Below are 22255 nucleotides of genomic sequence, written 5' to 3' on the forward strand. Positions count from 1 at the left end.
TTCATTGCGGGAATGTGTTGTTTTCGAATTTAAAATAGCGATGCTACTCTATAACTTGGATCGGTCAATTAATGTGATTAAAAAAGTTTAAAGTTTATTCAATAATATTTCCATTAACTGCTTTTCGCTTTTTTATTATTTATTGGCTTGTATAAATGATATGACTCTAAAATAAATACAAGTTTGTTGTTTTATAATTATTCTTGTTTATAAAGCACACAATTATATTCTGTCTGTATACTTACAAGTTGAACAGAGACGATTTCGCCAAATAGAAGCAAAGCTGAGATGGTTAAGATAAAATAAGGGCTTAACTCTAAAGAGATATGAGAGAATTAAAGAGGATGTAAGAGAAAAAAAGAAGAAAAGTAAAGAGAAAGAACATAAAGTAGAATGTAGGGTGAAAGTTAGAAAGAAAGAAGAAAAAATAAAGAGAAAGAAGCTAAATCATTAAAGAGAATGTAGGGTGAAAGATAGAAAGAATGAAATGAAAAAAAATAAAGAGAGAGAGAAAGAGAGATGGGTAAAGAGAGAGATAGAGAGAAAGTGAGGGGGAATAAGAGGGAGAGATTGTGTGTGTGAGAGAGAGAGACTTTTAGTTTAAAAATATTCAAGTGAGATTAGTTTAGATATTCAATCATATGTAGATCAGAGTTATAGACGGACAAACAGACGAATGGCTCTAGTTTGAAGTAGCTGCTTTACAATAAACTAACGGCAATGCCCTAAAGGCCTCTAGGGAGGGGGGGGGGGGGGCCCTGGGGGTACTAGTTTTTGTAGTTTTAAAAAGAAAAAGTTAAAAGTTATTTTTTGGTAAGGCAGTTTCTGTTGGGAGGGTGGTGGAACCCTCCACAGAAATAGTTATAAACCCAGGACCTATGAGAACTTAGAAGCTAAGCTGTAAAGGAGAACCATATCGGTTCAGTGGTTAGCGAGATCCCTCGATACACACAGACAGAGATCATTTTACTTTATTTTAAGGATACTATTTTAGATAAGCTGTGGCGTAGCTGGTATCCAGGATTTATCTGTTACTGGTTATCCAAGATTATTCATATCTCAAACTATTACACTTGATAATGGAACATCTATTGAATCAGAGAGGTAAGTTGCAGGGATCTTGAGAGATAAGACAATGGATGATAAATTGATATGATTATTATAATGATTATTAAGTAAACTACCCCTTCTGTTCATTACAATTGTTGGTTGGAAATTTTTGGTACTAATAGTTTTGAAACAACCAATCAAAAATCAATAAAGTTTTGTTTTAACAAACAAGATAACATGGTTATCAAATTTTAGGTAATAGTGTAATTTAACGTCCAATGCCCCCTGCCTCCCTGGGTAAATTGAGACACAGATTAAGTGTCACCCCACACTTCAATACAATCAACATATCTTCTCATGTGATTAAAATGTATAATCCTGTACTAGAAATGTATGTTTAAAGTAGTAAGTTGTATGTTTGTGTGTGTGTCACAAAAGAACTCACTCCTACATTTATGGCAATGCAACGAGAGAGGCTATTAGTGAAGTCTTTTTGGTCGGACAATTTTAACATTTTACAGATAATTTCAATAATGATTCTTGATTTTCTTATCTGATATTCATTGATGTTAGCAAAGCGTTTGATTTATATGATTATTTTCGACATTCTGATCGGAAATAGTTTAGAAAAATAACTAAAGCAATTTTGTGGATAAAAAAATAGATAGAAAGGGAGCATCTACTCTACAATTAATTATGTTCGTCTGTATGTCTCGTTTTTCTTCTATCTGCTTGAATATTTTTCTTCCTTTTATGTTTATGAGCTTCAATACTTTTTCAATCTTTGATTAGTGAAACGTTAAATGTTTTGATTACATTTAGGGAAGGTGGGGGTGTTGTTCTGTATATAGAAAGTTAATTATATTAGATTCGTTTAACAAAGTGCATATTTGTTTCTTTTTAGAGATAAATAAACTCTTTTTTTTTGTTTAGTAGACAAGGTTTATAACATTTTATGGTAGCATAGCCTTTTGAAACTTTAATTTGGAAAAATAAAAGAGAGGGAGAGAGAAAGTGTGAAAGAGAGAGAAAGGGAGAAAGAGAATGACAGAAAGATAATGGGAGAGAGAAATAGACAGAAGGAGAGAAAGAAAGACAGAAAAAGAGTAACGAAGAGAGAACTAACGAGAACGGACAGACAGACAGATACTGTCACTTATAGATGAGCTTTGCTGCAAAAAAAAGAACAAATAAACTAGTCTTAATACTAAATTAGACAATTTGTAAACAGTGAGTTTTCCCTTTGAAACAACCAAATCCCCTTTCCAACCCTTTTTATAATTGACTAAGACTGATGCCACCAAAAAGAAAACTTCTATTTTATTTTTATTCCAATTTGTTTAGAAAAGTATTTCTAAACAGAATACCTATATTAGTATATACTCTTTATAAAAAAAAACAAGAATGCGAAGCTTAATAGAAAATCTGTTGTTCTTCTATGGACGTATTTACTTTTTGAGACGAGATTATAACATTATAATCATCCTAGAAATCAACATTTTAAGAGAAAACTAAGAAAACAATGTTTAAATTTAGTCAATGAAGTTTCATATAGAACAGTGTACGTAGGAATTTTCTCATTGTACCTTAATGTTGCAGAAGTCTTTAAACATAGTTTTAAATTATTGGGGCGATTCTTACATCTCAACTTATATAATTATTAATATTCTATCATAATTGTGACTATTGGAACAAATTTAAACATTTGGTTAATATAGCTAAATACAAATATGGAAATTAGTCTGGTGTGATTTCACATCCGTACAAATATATCATGACCAAATCTTCAGAACCGCATATTAATACAACAGCACAAACTCCCCAGAGATAAGACAATGGGCTGTTTATTACACTAGTTCCCCAAAGTTTTATTATAACGTTTTCTTATTCCTTGGCTTATCAACTTTGGGGTCATTAGTAAATTTTGATTGGTTGGTTTACTAAGTTGAGAGTTTAAAATTTTTAACATATAATTTTAGTCTTCTGAAGTAGTAATTTTGTGCATCATCATTGGGGATGTACATAAATTTATCGGTTATTGTCTTATCCCTTCAGATCTCTGGCTATTTTGTCTTTAATTGCGAATATGAAACACAATGCAAATGTATTAATGTGCGGAAGAGAGCTCACACCAGATTGGTCAATATGTAAGACAAAATTAGATGTAACTAATCTCAAAGATATTAGCAATAGTAATATAATATTATATGATATTACCACCAGTCTTATTTCTCATTTTGGGCAGATGTAAGCCAACTTCCATAGAGTAAAAGCATAAGAGGTGGCAGGAAAATAATGTATTACATAAAGGACGAGAAAAAGGACGAGAGAGAGAGAATTTTTTTAAAAAAAGTTTGGTCCATTTTTTTTAATGAATATTCCATTTTTACGCACCCTATAAATATTTTCTCCCTAGAATACTTCGACAGTTGTACGGACAAAATTTAATTATACAGTTGTTGCTCTACTAGAAATTACTCCATGCACTCATGAATGCAATTAGACTTCGTAATGAATTTGTGGGGAATATTGTTTAAAAGCGAAGCTTTACCCAAGTTGGGGTTTCCATACGTCCACTTTGGATAGCTCTGACTTTCTATTTAGGTTTGGTAAAATAGTCCTATCCATTTTAAACAATGTGTGATAATGCCTTCAATAAGAGGCAAATAATCTAATTTATAATTACCTTCTGAATTAGTCCGGTTTTTATGTATAAGAAAAACATTTATGGAATTGTTTCGATTTTTGATTCAAAGAACGATTTGGCATTATATAAGTAAAGCATCTCTATAATCAAGACTTTAATAAATCATATTAAACACTATAAATGAAGGCAATTTTGTGAAGAATTTATTCAGACTTCTAAATTTTATGCATTTCTGGATGTTGTTATCTTTGTTTTTGAGAACACTTGTGTGTCAAATAAACTGCATGGTTCATTGTACGCTTTTATTCAAATTTATTCATTTCATCTAGTTATGTAGCTAAAACAAGGATGACAATAGATTAAATAGCTTAGCTAACAATCAGACATCCTATTATATATAGTAGTACGATTTTTTGTCTCTAGCTTAAGCTTTACATAGGTCTTAAGGTTTTAAGCTTTTTTTGTTTTCAATTGAAGTTTTTGGGATTGTTTCAAGCTATTTTTCTAGTCGCTCTGCCCCTTCGAATACAGAGTCCCTAGATTTTAGGGGTGTAGCCGCTTGTAATAAAAAAAACTAATACGAAGAAATATAGAGTAACATTGATATCATTATTGTTGAAACTAAAAATCGTTGTGTATTAAATTGAAAGAATAAAGCTAGAAACAGCTTATAGTGGCAATAAAAAAATGACGTCATAAATACAAATGACCAGTTGTACAGTTGCTATGCTTCACTGAAAATACCCATATATAAATCCATAAATCCTTATAGGTTTTATATTAATAGACAGACAATATATAATATATTAACAGACAAAAATGTAGAAAATACATGCCTTTGATAACTACAATTTTCAAGATTGAAATTTTATATTAAAGCATTGTTTTATATTAGATATTTTTTTTGAAAAAATATATTTTGTATTTTTTTTTACGTATCGGGCATGTCAGCTTGCATTATAAATTACTTTATGTTTATAAGCATGGTGTTCATACTCAATATAACCTAACTTATCCTAGGCTAAAAAACTTGTAAATATATGCATTTGAAAGATTTTCTGACGTGTATTTAGTTCTTTAGTATCCTCAATTTATTGATAAAATAAACTTAAATATGTAAATTCAGGTTGGCTAAAATATCTGAGCCTAAAAGTTTGTTGGTATCTGATACTGGAAATGTTATCTGGAAACACTGGATACAGGCCTCAGATTTTACTCTTCAATATCCAGGAATCATTATATTTACAAAAATATGTATAGAAGTGCAGCTACTCTGTAGGTGGTTCTGTATATTAGCCTGTCAGTATGTAACGCATAATTATATCTTTCTAACACTTTGTAATTCCGATATTAAAGTAACAGGATGTCAATCTTTGTATCTGTCTGTCTATTATACCCTAGGAAATCCTCACGCTGAACCAATATGATCAAGGGAAGGTCTTTTAAAATTATTTCAGGGGAGGGTAATTCACCCTCCTTAGATAATCACGTAGAAAAACAAGTAGTTTTTCGTCCACTTTGTCTTTTTAAAACAAAAATTGTAAGTGGAGGTTCGACTCCCCCCCTTCCCTCCACTCAAATATCCCTAAAGGCCTCTAGGGACGTCATCTGTTAAGATTATATAAAAAAAGACTTTTAGATATTTAAAATGTTTGTAGATATTTTTGTAATTGAATGATATTGACACAGATTTGCAAACAAGATTTATAAAATATCTGCAGTTAAATCTTGAATGTACCAACAGATTTCATTCAACAACCAAACAAATACAGTTCCATATCAGGAATTTATTTCATATATTCAATACTTAATCTATAGAGGCGGCCATAGATTAGTTAAGAATTGCATATTGTAGTATAACTTTGAATCAGATTTATTACCGCTGGATTAGAACCGGTTCTAAGCCCTGCTGTAAAATCTCGTAACATACCTTAAAATATATAATTTTCCACAAAAATTTATTATTATTTATATTAAAATTAATTATTAATAATATTTAACTTTGAGAAAAAATTATATACAGAAGTAAGAAATAAAGTGAAAATTAACGTGAAAGTTTAATGGAATACTTGGAATAAATATATTACAGGCATGATAGTAAACATAGAGTCTCTGTATCTACATCTACACGTATTCATCAGGTAAAAAACGATTAAAACGTAAATTAATTCTACAATTCACTTTTTCTGTCCGTAACACTGTTATTGTACGAGGTCGGTAGGTATGTGTTTCAATAAAGAAATTGTATTTTACTTGGCTGCTGTTTAAGGAAAAGTATGAAAATGTTGTGAAGATTACTAATGAGCATCTTTTTTTTAGCTGGCCAGTCGGATAATGCTTTCATAGAATTTCTATAATTTAAAATTTTATCACGTTCAAAATTTGAGAGAAAAATTTATTTAAAACTGTTTAAACAATAGTGGCTGCAAAGTTTGACTAACACTAATTTTTAATCAATATTTACAACTCTAAAATTTTACTCAAGGCTATGGTCGTTTTTGGTAAAAGTCAGTGAATCTTAACGGTTAAATTCGTGTAAACCCCTTTTGTAGATTATAATTATTTATGGAAAATTTTTGACACTGACATCATGAGTCAACATTTTAAGCCAACGAACTTATAAAGATCCTGTAAAAAACTCTGGGGATCCGCATAATTTACAGTCCAATGCTCCCCTCGCTCCCTGGTAAAAGTCAATTACCCACTCACCCCTTCTCCTGTCAAAAAAGAAAATAAATTCAATACATTTACATTGAACAAATTTTGCATAAATTGATCTCATTTCTATATGGGACAGTCATAGGCGTGCATATTAGGTTAAACGAGAAGGGGGGGGGGGGTTCCCTCTGACCATATTCAGGAAGTGTTGAACAGCTCTACCACTACCTAATGAAAGCAATTTAGGGGTTTGGGGAAGTAGAAATTTCGGGTGATGAAACATTTGTTTGCCTTAATCAATGTCCCCTACCTTTACGCTAGCTATTATTTTCATCCTAGGAGGGAAAATTGTTTTTCTCTTCTACCCCTCCTCCCCCCCCAAAAAAATATGTGCACGCCCTTGGGGACAGTGGACAGAATTTATAATCTTTTCAATTCAGAATATTTCAATATTGAAAGGATTTTTATTTAAATTTAAACAGATAACTTCTTTTTGTAGCACAACTACTTTATTATTATTATTGTATGTCTGTCCATAAGATTCTATGCAGCGATATACAGTGTGCACCAAATAAAGAGCAAATATTAATACAGAAAATCATAAATAATTTGTACCTTTTTTGGTTGCGCCACTAGCATCTAGGGTTAGGGACGGCAGTAAAATATTAGCCTAAAACTATCCAATGCAATGGCTTAAATTTCGGGATGTAAGAAAAGCTTCCCTAGAATGAAGTTCACTACAAACAAAGCAGCATATTTATTTAATATTTTTTTCTTTTTTTCCTGTATTATAGTTTACTTACTTATTTATGTCAGGTTGGAGAGCCAAGTGTGTTTCATGTTCGTAGTAACAAATATACACAACAGATGATGTATACAATTGGTAAGTCATGAAATGCTAAACTATTATTTTGTCAGGGATAAGACAATGGCAGATAAATTGATGAACATCCCCAATGATGATACACAAAGTTACCCCTTCTTTAGATTAAAATTAGTGGTTGAAACGTATGGACACTCAACTTGAGCGAATTTTGATTGATTCATTCATTTATTTGAGTGCTCATACGTTTCGACCACTGATTTTAATCAACAGAAGGGGTAATTTTGTGTATCATCAATGTCCCTAAAGTTGTGGAGGCAACGAATAAGAATACTTTATTATAAACTTTTGGGACCAGTGTAATAAACAGCCCATTGTTCCCTCTCTTTCTGTATTTTAGTCATTTTTAATCTTTTAACTTTGGTACTTTTGGATTTTATTATTCTTGTATTCTTTTGTAAAGAATAAAGTCTTGTTAAAATAATGAATTATCTAACTCATTTAAGAGAGAGAATAATGAAATTTAAATTTTGTGAAAATGATATATTTTCTGACAATTTATAATTTATCTTTAAAAAGCGAAGCTTTTTTTTAGGGTCGGTCCGTCAGTCGTTAATTTAAGCAGTTTTTCAACAAGTTTACTTACAATTTTTTTCCGACTTTGATATATTTATATTCCGATTATTCAGTTCTGACACCTTACAAGTGTTAATTTACGTTCGCCCTAATTTTTCAGAGCTTTGCTTTTATGTATGTTGTCATCCTTGTTTTTTTGTATTTAAGTATCGAATGGAAGAATCTTATTGAGTTCAACAATCCATATGGATCCTTATTTGTCAAGAACATTCCATACTACCATAACTCAGGTGAATTTAGGTTTTACCACGCAAACCATATTCTATATAGCTCGGTTTCCCATAATTTAATATATTTGAAATAGGTTTAATTTTGTTAAATTCCTTTTGCCCAGCTTTCACTCGAAACTATTTTTATTACATCGAAAACCCTGCTCCCATGTGTTGGGGTACATTAACCTTGCGGGGTTATATCCAAGCCACGCCCTTCTGACCTTTATTTAACCTAACCTAATTAATTAAAGGTTTGGTCGTAGTTTATAAGCGATTTGAGGGAGAAAGCTCTTTTCTGTATCCTCATTTTGTACCCTAATTAACATCCATTTTACCTTTTTCATACCCATTTTTTAACAATCTTTCTTTCACTATATTTTGATTCGTGTTTCACCTTTTTTTTAGGCCAAATAATGTATTTACTTTTCCTTAAATCTTTATATGTTCTGAGCGCATGCCTTCTTGTTTTGTTAATATTTAAATATTATATATAAAATAAAAAAAATAATGCATCCTATTTAGGAAATGATTCCTGAAGCTACGATATTGATTTACACCGTGGATCAGTTCAATCATATCACATCAGATACTTTAACATTTTCTGTTAATCAAGCTAACACTTCAAAGGTAAGATTTCAATCAATTGTAAAAAATGTTATTGTTACGTTTTGATGGATAGACCCTAGTTATAGAATAGATACGCGACAAAATGATTATTTCATTGAAAGAATATTTCTTGTTGGCGTGACTACATCCACGTCTTGAATTGAAGCCCCTAAAGGCTAGGCGCGCAGCTGATATTGTAAAACAAAAAAAGATATATCTTACATGTCTAAAGTAAAAATTTCAGAAGTCTATCTTAAATAGCAGCTGAGTAATTTACATTTTAGAAAAAGCAATTAAAGAAAATTATTATTGTCAATAATCATAAAAGCGTAATAATCTCCGTTTGTTAGAAGAATCTACCTAAACCTTTACAGACTCCTATCCTACATAGCGGCTTAGTAACACCTACGAAAGATAACGTACTTAGTTTGCTTAGTAACGAATCATTAACGTCAATAGTTTAATACAGTCATTTAATCGAGTCATTAGTTATATTAAGATGACAAACGACCAGATATACCCAAGTTATAAAGAAGCTGGACTACCAAAAAGATATCTGTAAATTATGTTTACAGTAAAGAAACTTTTATAATACAATACATAATACATTGTTGGTTCTTATCAGGGCTAAGCCACCGCGTGTAAAACCAGTTAATTTGATTTTTAAAAATATTGCAATATTTTTTGCCATATTTGGAACAGGTTTTGACATTCAGCTGATATATGTAAGATACTAGCGGATACGCCCCTAGAGGCCACTAGAGGCACTTTAGGAGGGTGGGGGGGGGGGAGGGGGAGCTGATATACGGCTGCCAGGCCCAAGTCCCCAGGTATCTAAAGGGATAAGACAATGACCAATAAATTGATGTACAACCCTAATAATGATGCACAAAATTACCCATTATATTACAATGAATGGTTGAAACGTTAGGCGACTCAACTTAATGAACTAACCAATCAACATTAAATGAAGTCCCCAAAGTTGTTAACGAATAAGAAAACGTTATAATAAAACTTTCGAGACTTGTGTAATAAACAGCTCAATGTCCCCTCCTTCCCTGCAAGTCCCCAGATTGGTTGAGATCATATATCTTTATATTTATAGTATGTGTCCAAAGTAATCCACATGGGACCCATAAACATTCTACTGCCAATGGACAAAATTTATAGGCAAATATTCGTGGTCAAATAATGTGAAGCCACACCTGGACTTAACGCAAACAAGACGTTTTTATCAGAGAAAGTGGAAATTAAGGGTTGTATATTACACTAGTCCACAAAGTTTTATATAAACGTTTTCTTATTCGTTGGCTTAAACACTTTGGGGACTTCATTTAATTTAAATTAGTTGGTTCATTTGGGGACTTTGCATTAAGTTGAGTGTTCAAACGTTTCAACCACTAATCTTTATCTACAGAAGGGGTAATTTTGTGTATCATCATTGGAGATGTATGTACACCAATTTATTGGCCATAGTCTGATCCCATTAGATCCCTACATTTTTATATGTTTTCTATTAACAAGTTTCTTTTCTTAGTTTGTAATGTATATTTGTCACATTATATTGCAGTAAGTTTAATACATTCAGTTCACTCCTATATGTTGCCTGAAGGTCCATAACAACAAAACTAGGATTAAGACCGTCATTTCTTTCGCAATATTCTCTGAAATTGGGTGCAAACTTTCAGTCAAATGATCTTATTTGGCCACGCTGACTAATCTCATAGTATAATTAAACGCATTATATAGAACAGTTTGACCTAATAAGCACATTTGACTGGAAGCTTGTACCCAATTTTACGGAATATTGCTAAAAAATTACGCTCTATTTATTTTCCTATTTTGTTGACTTTTAAAAATGTCTCGATTTTGTTTAGGCATGACGTAAAGCAAATTCTATTTAGAGCTCTCTCTGTATTGAGAATATTGGGTTAAATTTGATATTGGAGAACACATTTATCCCATGCTTTAAGCTTACATTTAATTTCCATTGAATTACTGACAGATAGGTTTAGAGTGTTATTTTATGTTTAGGCATTTATTGATGTTAACCAGCGGTTGAATGGTGAAGTTGAATTGGTTGTATCAGGACAACCTGGCGCTACTTTTACAGGTTTAACTTTGGAATTTTTCAAAAACAAGGATTATTACATTCAATAATGGCATTTATTGCATATTTAATATATAATAGCATAATAGCATTTTCAAACGATAATGTACATATTTGATGCATAATTAATACTCATAAAAGGACAATTATGTTACCCATGCACAGATGAAAAAACCTTAAAGTTAGTGTAAATTAAAAATTTTACATGGACAGAAGGACAGACATGGTCCTTTAAAGAGTAGAATCTTAATAGAAATATTAGTCCCTTTCTTGACATCGCCTCTTAAGGGGCGTGTCGTCGTATTTTCACAGTAGCTATTTTCCTATTTCTAGCCCCTGACGTGGGGCCAATTGCCTAATATGCGGGGTAATTACCTTACCTGAAATAATCTATTAATAGCTACTGTGAAAGTGCGATGAAACGCCCCTTAAGAGGCGATGTTACGAAAAGGACTATACCCGAAATATTTTATTTGCAGGATCCTTTGTTCCAAGAAAAGCTTGGGAAATTATGAAAAAAGAAAAAAGGTGAAAACAAAAATGTTAAAATTATTTAGAATTTTCACCGACTGTGCGTCATGATGTTATCTTAACATTTAGGTATTTTCCAAAGTAAATATAATTTTGTTTAAAGCAAAGCTTTTCCATGATTAGAATCTACGTTATTACGTCTGAACCTCACAACATCAGTACATTAGAGGTAGGGACATTAGTATTGCAGTTTTATAGAATTTTTGGTGACAACATTTCAAATGCAGTTACTCTAAAACTTAATAACAAAGTCTCTGACAAATCTTACAGTTTTTTTGATATCATTTAAGGTGATTTTTAGGTTAAAATATTTTCTAATAATTATAAACTGTCTATATACAATATGTATCAATCAATTTAATTAATTTCAAATGTAGATTAATAACTGAAGAAGGTCAAGAACAAATCACAGATAGAACTACAAGTAAGATTTTAATTATTTAACATTCAAATAAGTTTATTTGCTATAGTGTTCTCATATATAGAAATAAAATTTGCTCCTAGCCTCTAGGATATGTGTACTAGTGTAGGGAGGTTAAAAATAGCCTAAAACCACATCAAGACATTTAAAAAATACTTTCCTGAATAGTACAACCCATTAAGACCTACAATTTCTGAGATCTTTAGCTTCAGTCAAAAAAAATTCAGAGCAAGTAATCTTGGTGATAGGGGCGCAGCCACTATCCTATAATATAAAGTAATAAGCTTTTGTATGTCTGAAGCGAAGGATCTCGCTAACCGCTGAACCGATATGGTTCTTCTTTACAGTAAAGCCTCTTATAGGCTATGAGATGGTAATTTTTAAAAAATGAGTCTGGGTATGGTTTTAGGCTATTTTTCTGCCCTTCGAATATAGAGCCCCTAGATGCTAGGGGCGCAGCCGCTAATACTATTAAATAGATAAGAATGTGTCATAATGTTCATTAATAATGAGTAATTATATGATATGGCATGGAAACCAAATATGCTCTTTGGCAACTATGATACAACTTTATTATTTACCATTTCCACAATTTCCTCTCAATTAACAATAGACCCCAAAACATCAATGTGAAAAAAACATTATACTAAACGAAGTTAGCAGGGGCGTCCAAGCTTTTTTTTTGGGGGGGGGTAAAAAATTTTAGGGGGGGGGGTAATTCGTGTTTGGGGGGGGTAAAATGGCGCGCGAAGCGCGCCGAAATTTTTTTTTACCCCCCCCAAAATTTTTACCCCGGGGGTAAAATTTGATTGGGGGGGGTAATTACCCCCCCTAAAGTCTGTTGGGGGGGGTAAATACTCCCCCCAAATCTGTTGGGGGGGGGTAATTACCCCCCCCAAACTAATTTACCCCGGGGGTAAATTTTGGGGGGGGTAATTTAATTATGTAAAAAAAGCACCTACCTAATCTATTAAGTTAATAAGTACTATCTTATAACATAAAGTAGTAAGTAAGGTTTATTTGTCTATAGCTTCAGATTTCATTACTTTTAATACTGAGTTCTCCTTTTTAGGAAAGCTTCACATAGATCCCATGATGGTTCCACACTATTATAGGTCAATCCTTTGAGTGGTTTTAGGCTATTTTTCTCCTCCCTTTTTACCCTTTAGAAAACACGAGTTCTTAGAGGCTAAGGGCGCCACTACTATTCAAATATATAGTAGTATCTCATTCTTTAGAACATAAAAATACAATAATTAACTCACTAACCAATGAAACAATATGATTTTACTTTAAAGTGAAGCGTTTTATAAGTCCTGGTTTTATCCCTTATAAAGGCCCAAGCAAATAAAACATGATCAAACTATTAAATTTTTTGTTATCATGGTTAAGAACTGTTTTAACTGGTTGGACAGTAAATTTTTTTTTTTAAGAACATTCAATTTGGGGGGGGTAAATACCCCTCCAAAAAAATTTTTTTTAAAGAACATTTATTTTGGGGGGGGTAATTACCCCTCCAAAATGGTTTGGGGGGGGGTAAATACCCCCCCCAAAATCGTTGGGGGTGCCTACGGCACCCCCAAGGTAGGGGTAATTTTTTTTTGGGGGGGGTATTGTTCACAAAATTTTGGGGGTGCCTACGGCACCCCCAAAATCGTTTGGGGGTGCCAAATGGCCCATTACCCCCCCCCTTGGACGCCTATGGAAGTTAGGTTAGGTTAAGGTTAATTTAGTACCCCCTCAAAGGGTCAGAAATCCCTAGAGTATCTAGTAGAGTTTATTTTTGTTTTTCAAATAAAAGCTTATATTAGACAAGGGAAAAATTTAAACAGTTTAACATTTTGATAACTACTGAACCGATTGAGCTCTCCATTTCATAAAAGCTTCTTATTGGTCCCCAAATGGTTTTAGGCTATTTAATATTCATACATAAGTTTGATTTTAGGCTATTTTCCTACTTTTCTTATTCCTTCTTTTTGTCTATAGCTTAAGATTTCGATAACTATGGAGCCTATTATGTTCTCCATTTAAGAAGACTTCGCATAGTCTTGGGATAGTTTTAGATTAATTTATTTCTTAGATTTAAGCCGTGGGATTTTTAATAAACAATTTATGCTTAATCTCAGTGTGTTATTATGTTATGAACTTGTAAAAGTATGAAATGAAATATCCGAGGATATTGATATAATGTTATTCCAGGAGAGAAGTTTCACGAGACAGATCTCAATATATTCACAGATGCCAACACAAAGGAACAATAACAAACTTTTGACACCATTATAATAATCACACCTAGCCCTTATTACAATTGACACATTGTATTAACAAACCAGAAGCTCTTCATAGTGCCTATAAAAAAGAGAATAAATTTTGCCAAAAGTAACCCGTACGATATCATATTAGAATAGTCGGATCTTGGAAAGAAAACGAAGTTGTGGGTTTCGTCATATTTTCACAGTAGTTTTTCTCCTATTTCTAGCTCTAACCCTGCTGAGCATTCATTGACATTTACCTAACCTAACCTAAAATAACTTATCAAAAGTTATTGTGAAAATACGACAATTCCCGCTACTTCGTTTTCTTACCATGATCCGAATACTCCATTATTCTAATATGACGTAGTTTGGGATACTTTTTCCTCAAATTGTCTTAATCTTATTAAGAAACTGCGTGTAACTATTTCTCTAACTTGAATGCATAATATTTCTTCAAAATCATTCTATTGGCAGGAATAAATGAAAACTTATTGAAAAGGCAATAAAGTTAAATGCAATTTGCATTAATTTGAATCAAATTAGAATTTAAATTGTATTGAGAAAATGAACTTGATTTTGTGTTAAAGAGGAATAATGAAATTATTGGCAATTTGAACAAAAAATGTATATTGATCTAGAACTATAGCCCAATAATTAGAAAGGTTTTAAATTTATTTTTTTTCTGGGAAGAATACAAATGAAAACAAATAGTTGTGTGAGCATTGGGCTATAATTGTACGGGCCATACAAAGCTAAAGGGGTGGAGGTTATTTTCCGTCATGTTTAAAGAAAAAAGGGCCTGCTTATACCAAAAACGAAATTAATTTGTATAAAAAATTTCGAAACATACGTTTTTTTAGCTGTCGTTGGGGATCACACACAGTAGAATTAACAACTTTTTGGATCTACTGCAGTTCACGGTAAAATATTGCTGGTAACGAATATTGCCAAAAATCTATGAATTTTAAAGGTTGCTAGCTGCCAAACGGCTGAACGTACAGATCATACCCGCACACCATTTTAAGCAGTATAAGAAGGCCTACAAATAATCTGGAATAGCCAAGCTGCAATGATGCACAGGGAAAGCTTCACTGAAGAAAAAACGCGTAAAATAGGTCTTTTTCGCGCATTTCTCTGCACTGCGAGATAATTATGCATTATTGATTTATGGCTATTCCAGATTATTTGTAGGCCTTCTTATGCCGCTTAAAACAGTGTGCGGGCATGATCTGTGCGTTCAGCCGTTTGGCAGCTAGCAGCCTTTAAAATTCATAGATTTTTGGCAATATTCGTCACCAGCAATGTTTTACCGTGAACTGCAGTAGATCCACTTTTTTATTTGCCTAATAATAGTTTAGATTTATATCTTGTTCCAGTTTACTCGAATAAAATCATAAATATGTAATTTTTTACACCATTCAATACAGACACTCGTATCAATTATGTCTGTTAATGTCGGGACAGAATAATGGCCCTAAGGTTAAAAATTACAGAAAGAGTCTTTGTTAATGTTTATTATTGTTGGTGAAGGAGAAATCAGAAAGCTCAAATTCTTGTCCGGAGGGAATGAAAAGATGTCAATGGAAAAAGTTTTGTCAGTTTGATTGTGATCAGTGCCAATATAAAAAGTAAGTCATGCAACAATTTTTTGGATCATGTCGGGTAGGTAATTGAAGGTTTTTCTCTCTGTACAGCTTTTTCAGAAGAACGATTGAAACCTGTAATAGAATAATAAATAATCTGGGATAACAAATATTTAAATAAATGTGCGATGTTTGATCCAAGTGATTATTAGATATTAGCTATTCCAGATTTTACTAACCTAGGCTTTGTTGCCATCTTTATAGCGGCTAACAATATTTAAAGTAACAGGAAATTTACCTTCCTCCTTAAAGCAGCCTTGATCCTAATTTTCTGATATAATGATATTTCAAATTTTTATAGTTTTATAGATAAGACAAGTTTTTATACAGCATGACCCTCAAAAAAGTATTTTTAAGCATCTGCAGCCCTTATTTCTCAATGAATTATTAAAAAATGCATATGTCCTTGTTCTCTATAGTATTCCACGTAAGTAGATATAAAAATATTTTTTTTACCTCCATTAACACCGGAGATTTTTAGTGCTAAAGTTTTGAAAAAGTGACTGAGAAAAAGTAACTTTTAACATGATACGACTTTTTTAGCAAAATTAAGCTAGAAATCCTTTTATTTTTGTTACTAGCAGAAACTTTATACAAAAATGAAATAAAAAATTTAGTTTTTGAGTAAAAAGCATTTTTTTACACATATTTTTTGAGTCTTTTTAGTTTAATGATATTTTGAAAAACTTACTTATTAGGCAAAATTGTTTAAGATTAAAAAACCAAATAAATCTCTATGAATATAGCAGGAAAATTGTTTTTGTTTCACAATCCTAACTTTAATAACAAAAAAGTTATAAAGAAAATAAAAATAAAACATAATGATTTTTTAGTCTAAAAAGCTTAATTTACCCCTTATTAAATAATTGAGATGTCAGAAAAGTAGGCGGAGCAACTGTCATAATTAATCCTTTTCTATAAATAAGGTAAATAAATAACCTAAAATTTGCAAATAATCAATTCATTCAGTAGTATTTTTTGCCATTAAAAATTTATATTTTTTGGTGGAATAAAAAAGAAATATTTAGTTAACTTGTTTTTCTTTGTGTCTCATTATTCAATTGCCAGAAAAACATAATATAACCATCCAAAAAATAAGAAAAACAAAAAAAAATTCTTTTTCTCAGTCACTTTTTCAAAACTTTAGCTCTAAAAATCTCCGGTGTTAATGGAGGTAAAAAAAATATTTTTATATCTACTCACGTGGAATACTATGGAGAACAAGGACATATGCATTTTTTAATAATTCATTGAGAAATAAGGGCTGCAGATGCTTAAAAATACTTTTTTGAGGGTCATGCTGTATTAAATATAAAAGCTTCCGTCTACTTTTTATTTCTAAAATTGTGTTTTGGAATTAAGAAATTTATTTTATTAAAAAAAAGACAAAAATATAAATATTTTAAAAGATGAAAATTTAGTATGAAAAACTGTATCATATTTTCAGTAATTTATGGCATTAAATAATGTTGGTGTTATATTATGATTTATATTTCTTAAGTTGATTTTTATGATTTATGAGCTTGAGTTAAAATAAGCTTTTTGTGCACTTTTTATGGTAGCACAGCTGCTATAAAATTGTTGGTACCCTGTACTGTACGTCCATATTTATTGAAATCGCTATGCACGTTCAATAACTTTTAAGATTTAAAGTTAAATTCGTAAATCTTAGTACATCTGGAACATAATTGTTTAGAAATATCTGTGACAAGAGTGATGTTGGTATGAGTATAGATTCTAATATTATATCTGGAATATATTTGTTTAGAAATATCTGTGATAAGAGTGATGTTGGTATGAGTATAGATTCTAATATTATATCTGGAACATATTTGTTTAGAAATATCTGTGACCAGAGTGATGTTGGTATGAGTATAGATTCTAATATTATATCTGGAACATATTTGTTTAGAAATATCTGTGACAAGAGTGATGTTGGTATGAGTATAGATTCTAATATTATATCTGGAACATATTTGTTTAGAAATATCTGTGACAAGAGTGATGTTGGTATGAGTATAGATTCTAATATTATATCTAGAATATATTTGTTTAGAAATATCTGTGACAAGAGTGATGTTGGTATGAGTATAGATTCTAATATTATATCTAGAACATATTTGTTTAGAAATATCTGTGACAAGAGTGATGTTGGTATGAGTATAGATTCTAATATTATATCTAGAACATATTTGTTTAGAAATATCTGTGACAAGAGTGATGTTGGTATGAGTATAGATTCTAATATTATATCTAGAACATATTTGTTTAGAAATATCTGTGACAAGAGTGATGTTGGTATGAGTATAGATTCTAATATTATATCTAGAACATATTTGATTAGAAATATCTGTGACAAGAGTGATGTTGGTATGAGTATAGATTCTAATATTATATCTAGAACATATTTGTTTAGAAATATCTGTGACAAGAGTGATGTTGGTATGAGTATAGATTCTAATATTATATCTAGAACATATTTGATTAGAAATATCTGTGACAAGAGTGATGTTGGTATGAGTATAGATTCTAATATTATATCTGGAACATATTTGTTTAGAAATATCTGTGACAAGAGTGATGTTGGTATGAGTATAGATTCTAATATTATATCTAGAACATATTTGTTTAGAAATATCTGTGACAAGAGTGATGTTGGTATGAGTATAGATTCTAATATTATATCTAGAACATATTTGATTAGAAATATCTGTGACAAGAGTGATGTTGGTATGAGTATAGATTCTAATATTATATCTAGAACATATTTGTTTAGAAATATCTGTGACAAGAGTGATGTTGGTATGAGTATAGATTCTAATATTATATCTAGAACATATTTGTTTAGAAATATCTGTGACAAGAGTGATGTTGGTATGAGTATAGATTCTAATATTATATCTAGAACATATTTGATTAGAAATATCTGTGACAAGAGTGATGTTGGTATGAGTATAGATTCTAATATTATATCTGGAACATATTTGTTTAGAAATATCTGTGACAAGAGTGATGTTGGTATGAGTATAGATTCTAATATTATATCTAGAACATATTTGTTTAGAAATATCTGTGACAAGAGTGATGTTGGTATGAGTATAGATTCTAATATTATATCTAGAACATATTTGATTAGAAATATCTGTGACAAGAGTGATGTTGGTATGAGTATAGATTCTAATATTATATCTAGAACATATTTGTTTAGAAATATCTGTGACAAGAGTGATGTTGGTATGAGTATAGATTCTAATATTATATCTAGAACATATTTGATTAGAAATATCTGTGACAAGAGTGATGTTGGTATGAGTATAGATTCTAATATTATATCTAGAACATATTTGTTTAGAAATATCTGTGACAAGAGTGATGTTGGTATGAGTATAGATTCTAATATTATATCTAGAACATATTTGTTTAGAAATATCTGTGACAAGAGTGATGTTGGTATGAGTATAGATTCTAATATTATATCTAGAACATATTTGTTTAGAAATATCTGTGACAAGAGTGATGTTGGTATGAGTATAGATTCTAATATTATATCTAGAACATATTTGATTAGAAATATCTGTGACAAGAGTGATGTTGGTATGAGTATAGATTCTAATATTATATCTGGAACATATTTGTTTAGAAATATCTGTGACAAGAGTGATGTTGGTATGAGTATAGATTCTAATATTATATCTGGAACATATTTGTTTAGAAATATCTGTGACAAGAGTGATGTTGGTATGAGTATAGATTCTAATATTATATCTAGAACATATTTGTTTAGAAATATCTGTGACAAGAGTGATGTTGGTATGAGTATAGATTCTAATATTATATCTAGAACATATTTGATTAGAAATATCTGTGACAAGAGTGATGTTGGTATGAGTATAGATTCTAATATTATATCTAGAACATATTTGTTTAGAAATATCTGTGACAAGAGTGATGTTGGTATGAGTATAGATTCTAATATTATATCTAGAACATATTTGATTAGAAATATCTGTGACAAGAGTGATGTTGGTATGAGTATAGATTCTAATATTATATCTAGAACATATTTGTTTAGAAATATCTGTGACAAGAGTGATGTTGGTATGAGTATAGATTCTAATATTATATCTAGAACATATTTGTTTAGAAATATCTGTGACAAGAGTGATGTTGGTATGAGTATAGATTCTAATATTATATCTAGAACATATTTGATTAGAAATATCTGTGACAAGAGTGATGTTGGTATGAGTATAGATTCTAATATTATATCTAGAACATATTTGTTTAGAAATATCTGTGACAAGAGTGATGTTGGTATGAGTATAGATTCTAATATTATATCTAGAACATATTTGATTAGAAATATCTGTGACAAGAGTGATGTTGGTATGAGTATAGATTCTAATATTATATCTAGAACATATTTGTTTAGAAATATCTGTGATAAGAGTGATGTTGGTATGAGTATAGATTCTAATATTATATCTAGAACATATTTGTTTAGAAATATCTGTGACAAGAGTGATGTTGGTATGAGTATAGATTCTAATATTATATCTAGAACATATTTGTTTAGAAATATCTGTGATAAGAGTGATGTTGGTATGAGTATAGATTCTAATATTATATCTGGAACATATTTGATTAGAAATATCTGTGACCAGAGTGATGTTGGTATGAGTATAGATTCTAATATTATATCTGGAATATATTTGTTTAGAAATATCTGTGACAAGAGTGATGTTGGTATGAGTATAGATTCTAATATTATATCTGGAATATATTTGTTTAGAAATATCTGTGACAAGAGTGATGTTGGTATGAGTATAGATTCTAATATTGTATCTGGAATATATTTGTTTAGAAATATCTGTGACAAGAGTGATGTTGGTATGAATATAGATTCTAATATTATATCTGGAATATATTTGTTTAGAAATATCTGTGACAAGAGTGATGTTGGTATGAATATAGATTCTAATATTGTATCTGGAATATATTTGTTTAGAAATATCTGTGACCAGAGTGATGTTGGTATGAGTATAGATTCTAATATTATATCTGGAATATATTTGTTTAGAAATATCTGTGACAAGAGTGAAGTTGGTATGAGTATAGATTCTAATATTATATCTGGAACATATTTGTTTAGAAATATCTGTGACAAGAGTGATGTTGGTATGAGTATAGATTCTAATATTATATCTGGAATATATTTGTTTAGAAATATCTGTGACAAGAGTGATGTTGGTATGAGTATAGATTCTAATATTGTATCTGGAACACCCTGGATTCACTTGCAAGTGCCTGACCAAGGAGTAAACATTCAAAATTTCACACTAAGGTTAGTAAATCCAAAGGTTATTTCGGTACTGCGAAAAGTGTCTAAAAAGAAAGTATGAGAGGAGAAGTGGGAAAAGAAACTCCTAAACAAGAGATGGATATTGGATAATAGACGTTTTTTTTTATGGCGTAACTCATGACACTTTCCGCTGTCCCGTTGTTTCTTAAAAGTAAATCACAAAATTGGCTTCTTAAAATTCTTTAAAATTACGTAACATACCTCTTTTATCTTGGATAATTTTTGGAAATTTAAATATTGTATTTTGATAACCACAGAACCCCTTTTCTGATTCTAGTTTTAAAGAACTCGCCATTGTTAATTGATGCAAATCTAATCTATAATTTGAATAATTAAAGCAACATATCTAAAACAAGTTGATTTGGATTTTTGGTTAAATTTTATACAAGCACAACAATTTTTTTAACAAAAAAATTATATTAGCATGACAAAATTCTGATTTAAAATGTTTTTTTTTACAATATTGGACTTATAAGAATGATGCTTAAAATAGTCGAAAAAATAAACCTTTTCTATTTCATTGAGGTTAATGAACAAAAGCATTAAATGTTTTCCTCATTTGTGCATTTCCATTTTGTAGTGCACTACCACAACCAGTCTTATTTACATGTGCATCTAAAGGTACACTAGACTTTTTTATCCAACAGGTCCAAAGTCATGTCATACCTAGATGAAATATAAATATCTTTAAAAAGAATTTGATATGAAAATTTTGGCGGACTTTTATGTGCTCTTGATCTCTAATATTATTGCAGATATAGCAAATGGCATTCTATTTTTTTTGTTAGTTCCCCCCCCCCCCTCCGGTGATAGTCATTAATTAAAAAGTTTTCTTAAAGTTATAATTATTGTTGAAAATCTTAAAAGACTATTAGAAATTAAGATATACAAATATACTTAGCTTTGAACTTGTAGGTTAATTAAGGACATAGTGAAACCAATTCACCAATACTATCCACCAGTAATTTCTGCCAATTTGGCATTTTTTAGTTGCATATTTCCTCTTTAGTATTCATTTTTTGATAATCTTTGTCTATACATTTAAGTCAATTAGATTTTTAATACACAACACAAGTTATTTAATACTTAGTTTCCAATACTATGTTCGTAGCTAAGTATAACTACATTATTATCTACATAGCATACGCCTTTTTAAAAGCGAAGCTTTTCTATAATTAGGGTCGGTCCGTCCGTCCGTAACGGATAGCTTTTTTCGTTAATTTAGACATGTTAGAATTGTCCTATCGATTTAAAATTTGGCATGGTGATTCCTTTAGTAATTAGGTACGATTTAGAAAGCT

The 22255-nt window shown here is 30.7% G+C and overlaps 1 protein-coding gene across 1 annotated transcript in view; it reads left to right on the forward strand.

Moving 5' to 3' along the window:
* Positions 1–22255, forward strand: part of LOC145326548 (CD109 antigen-like) — a 74852-nt gene that overhangs the window by 11303 nt on the left and 41294 nt on the right. The window contains exons 14-25 of the mRNA XM_080169919.1: positions 995–1104; positions 4824–4976; positions 5787–5838; positions 7172–7238; positions 7962–8044; positions 8549–8653; positions 10667–10745; positions 11222–11270; positions 11651–11697; positions 13894–13943; positions 15477–15577; positions 20817–20936. Coding sequence (XP_080026045.1) covers positions 995–1104; positions 4824–4976; positions 5787–5838; positions 7172–7238; positions 7962–8044; positions 8549–8653; positions 10667–10745; positions 11222–11270; positions 11651–11697; positions 13894–13943; positions 15477–15577; positions 20817–20936 — 1016 coding nt within the window. The remainder of the gene's footprint in view (positions 1–994; positions 1105–4823; positions 4977–5786; positions 5839–7171; positions 7239–7961; positions 8045–8548; positions 8654–10666; positions 10746–11221; positions 11271–11650; positions 11698–13893; positions 13944–15476; positions 15578–20816; positions 20937–22255) is intronic.

This window comes from Acartia tonsa, chromosome 8 (assembly GCF_053477335.1).
Source record: "Acartia tonsa isolate MP-2025a chromosome 8, ASM5347733v1, whole genome shotgun sequence".
Taxonomy (NCBI): Eukaryota; Metazoa; Arthropoda; class Copepoda; order Calanoida; family Acartiidae; genus Acartia; species Acartia tonsa.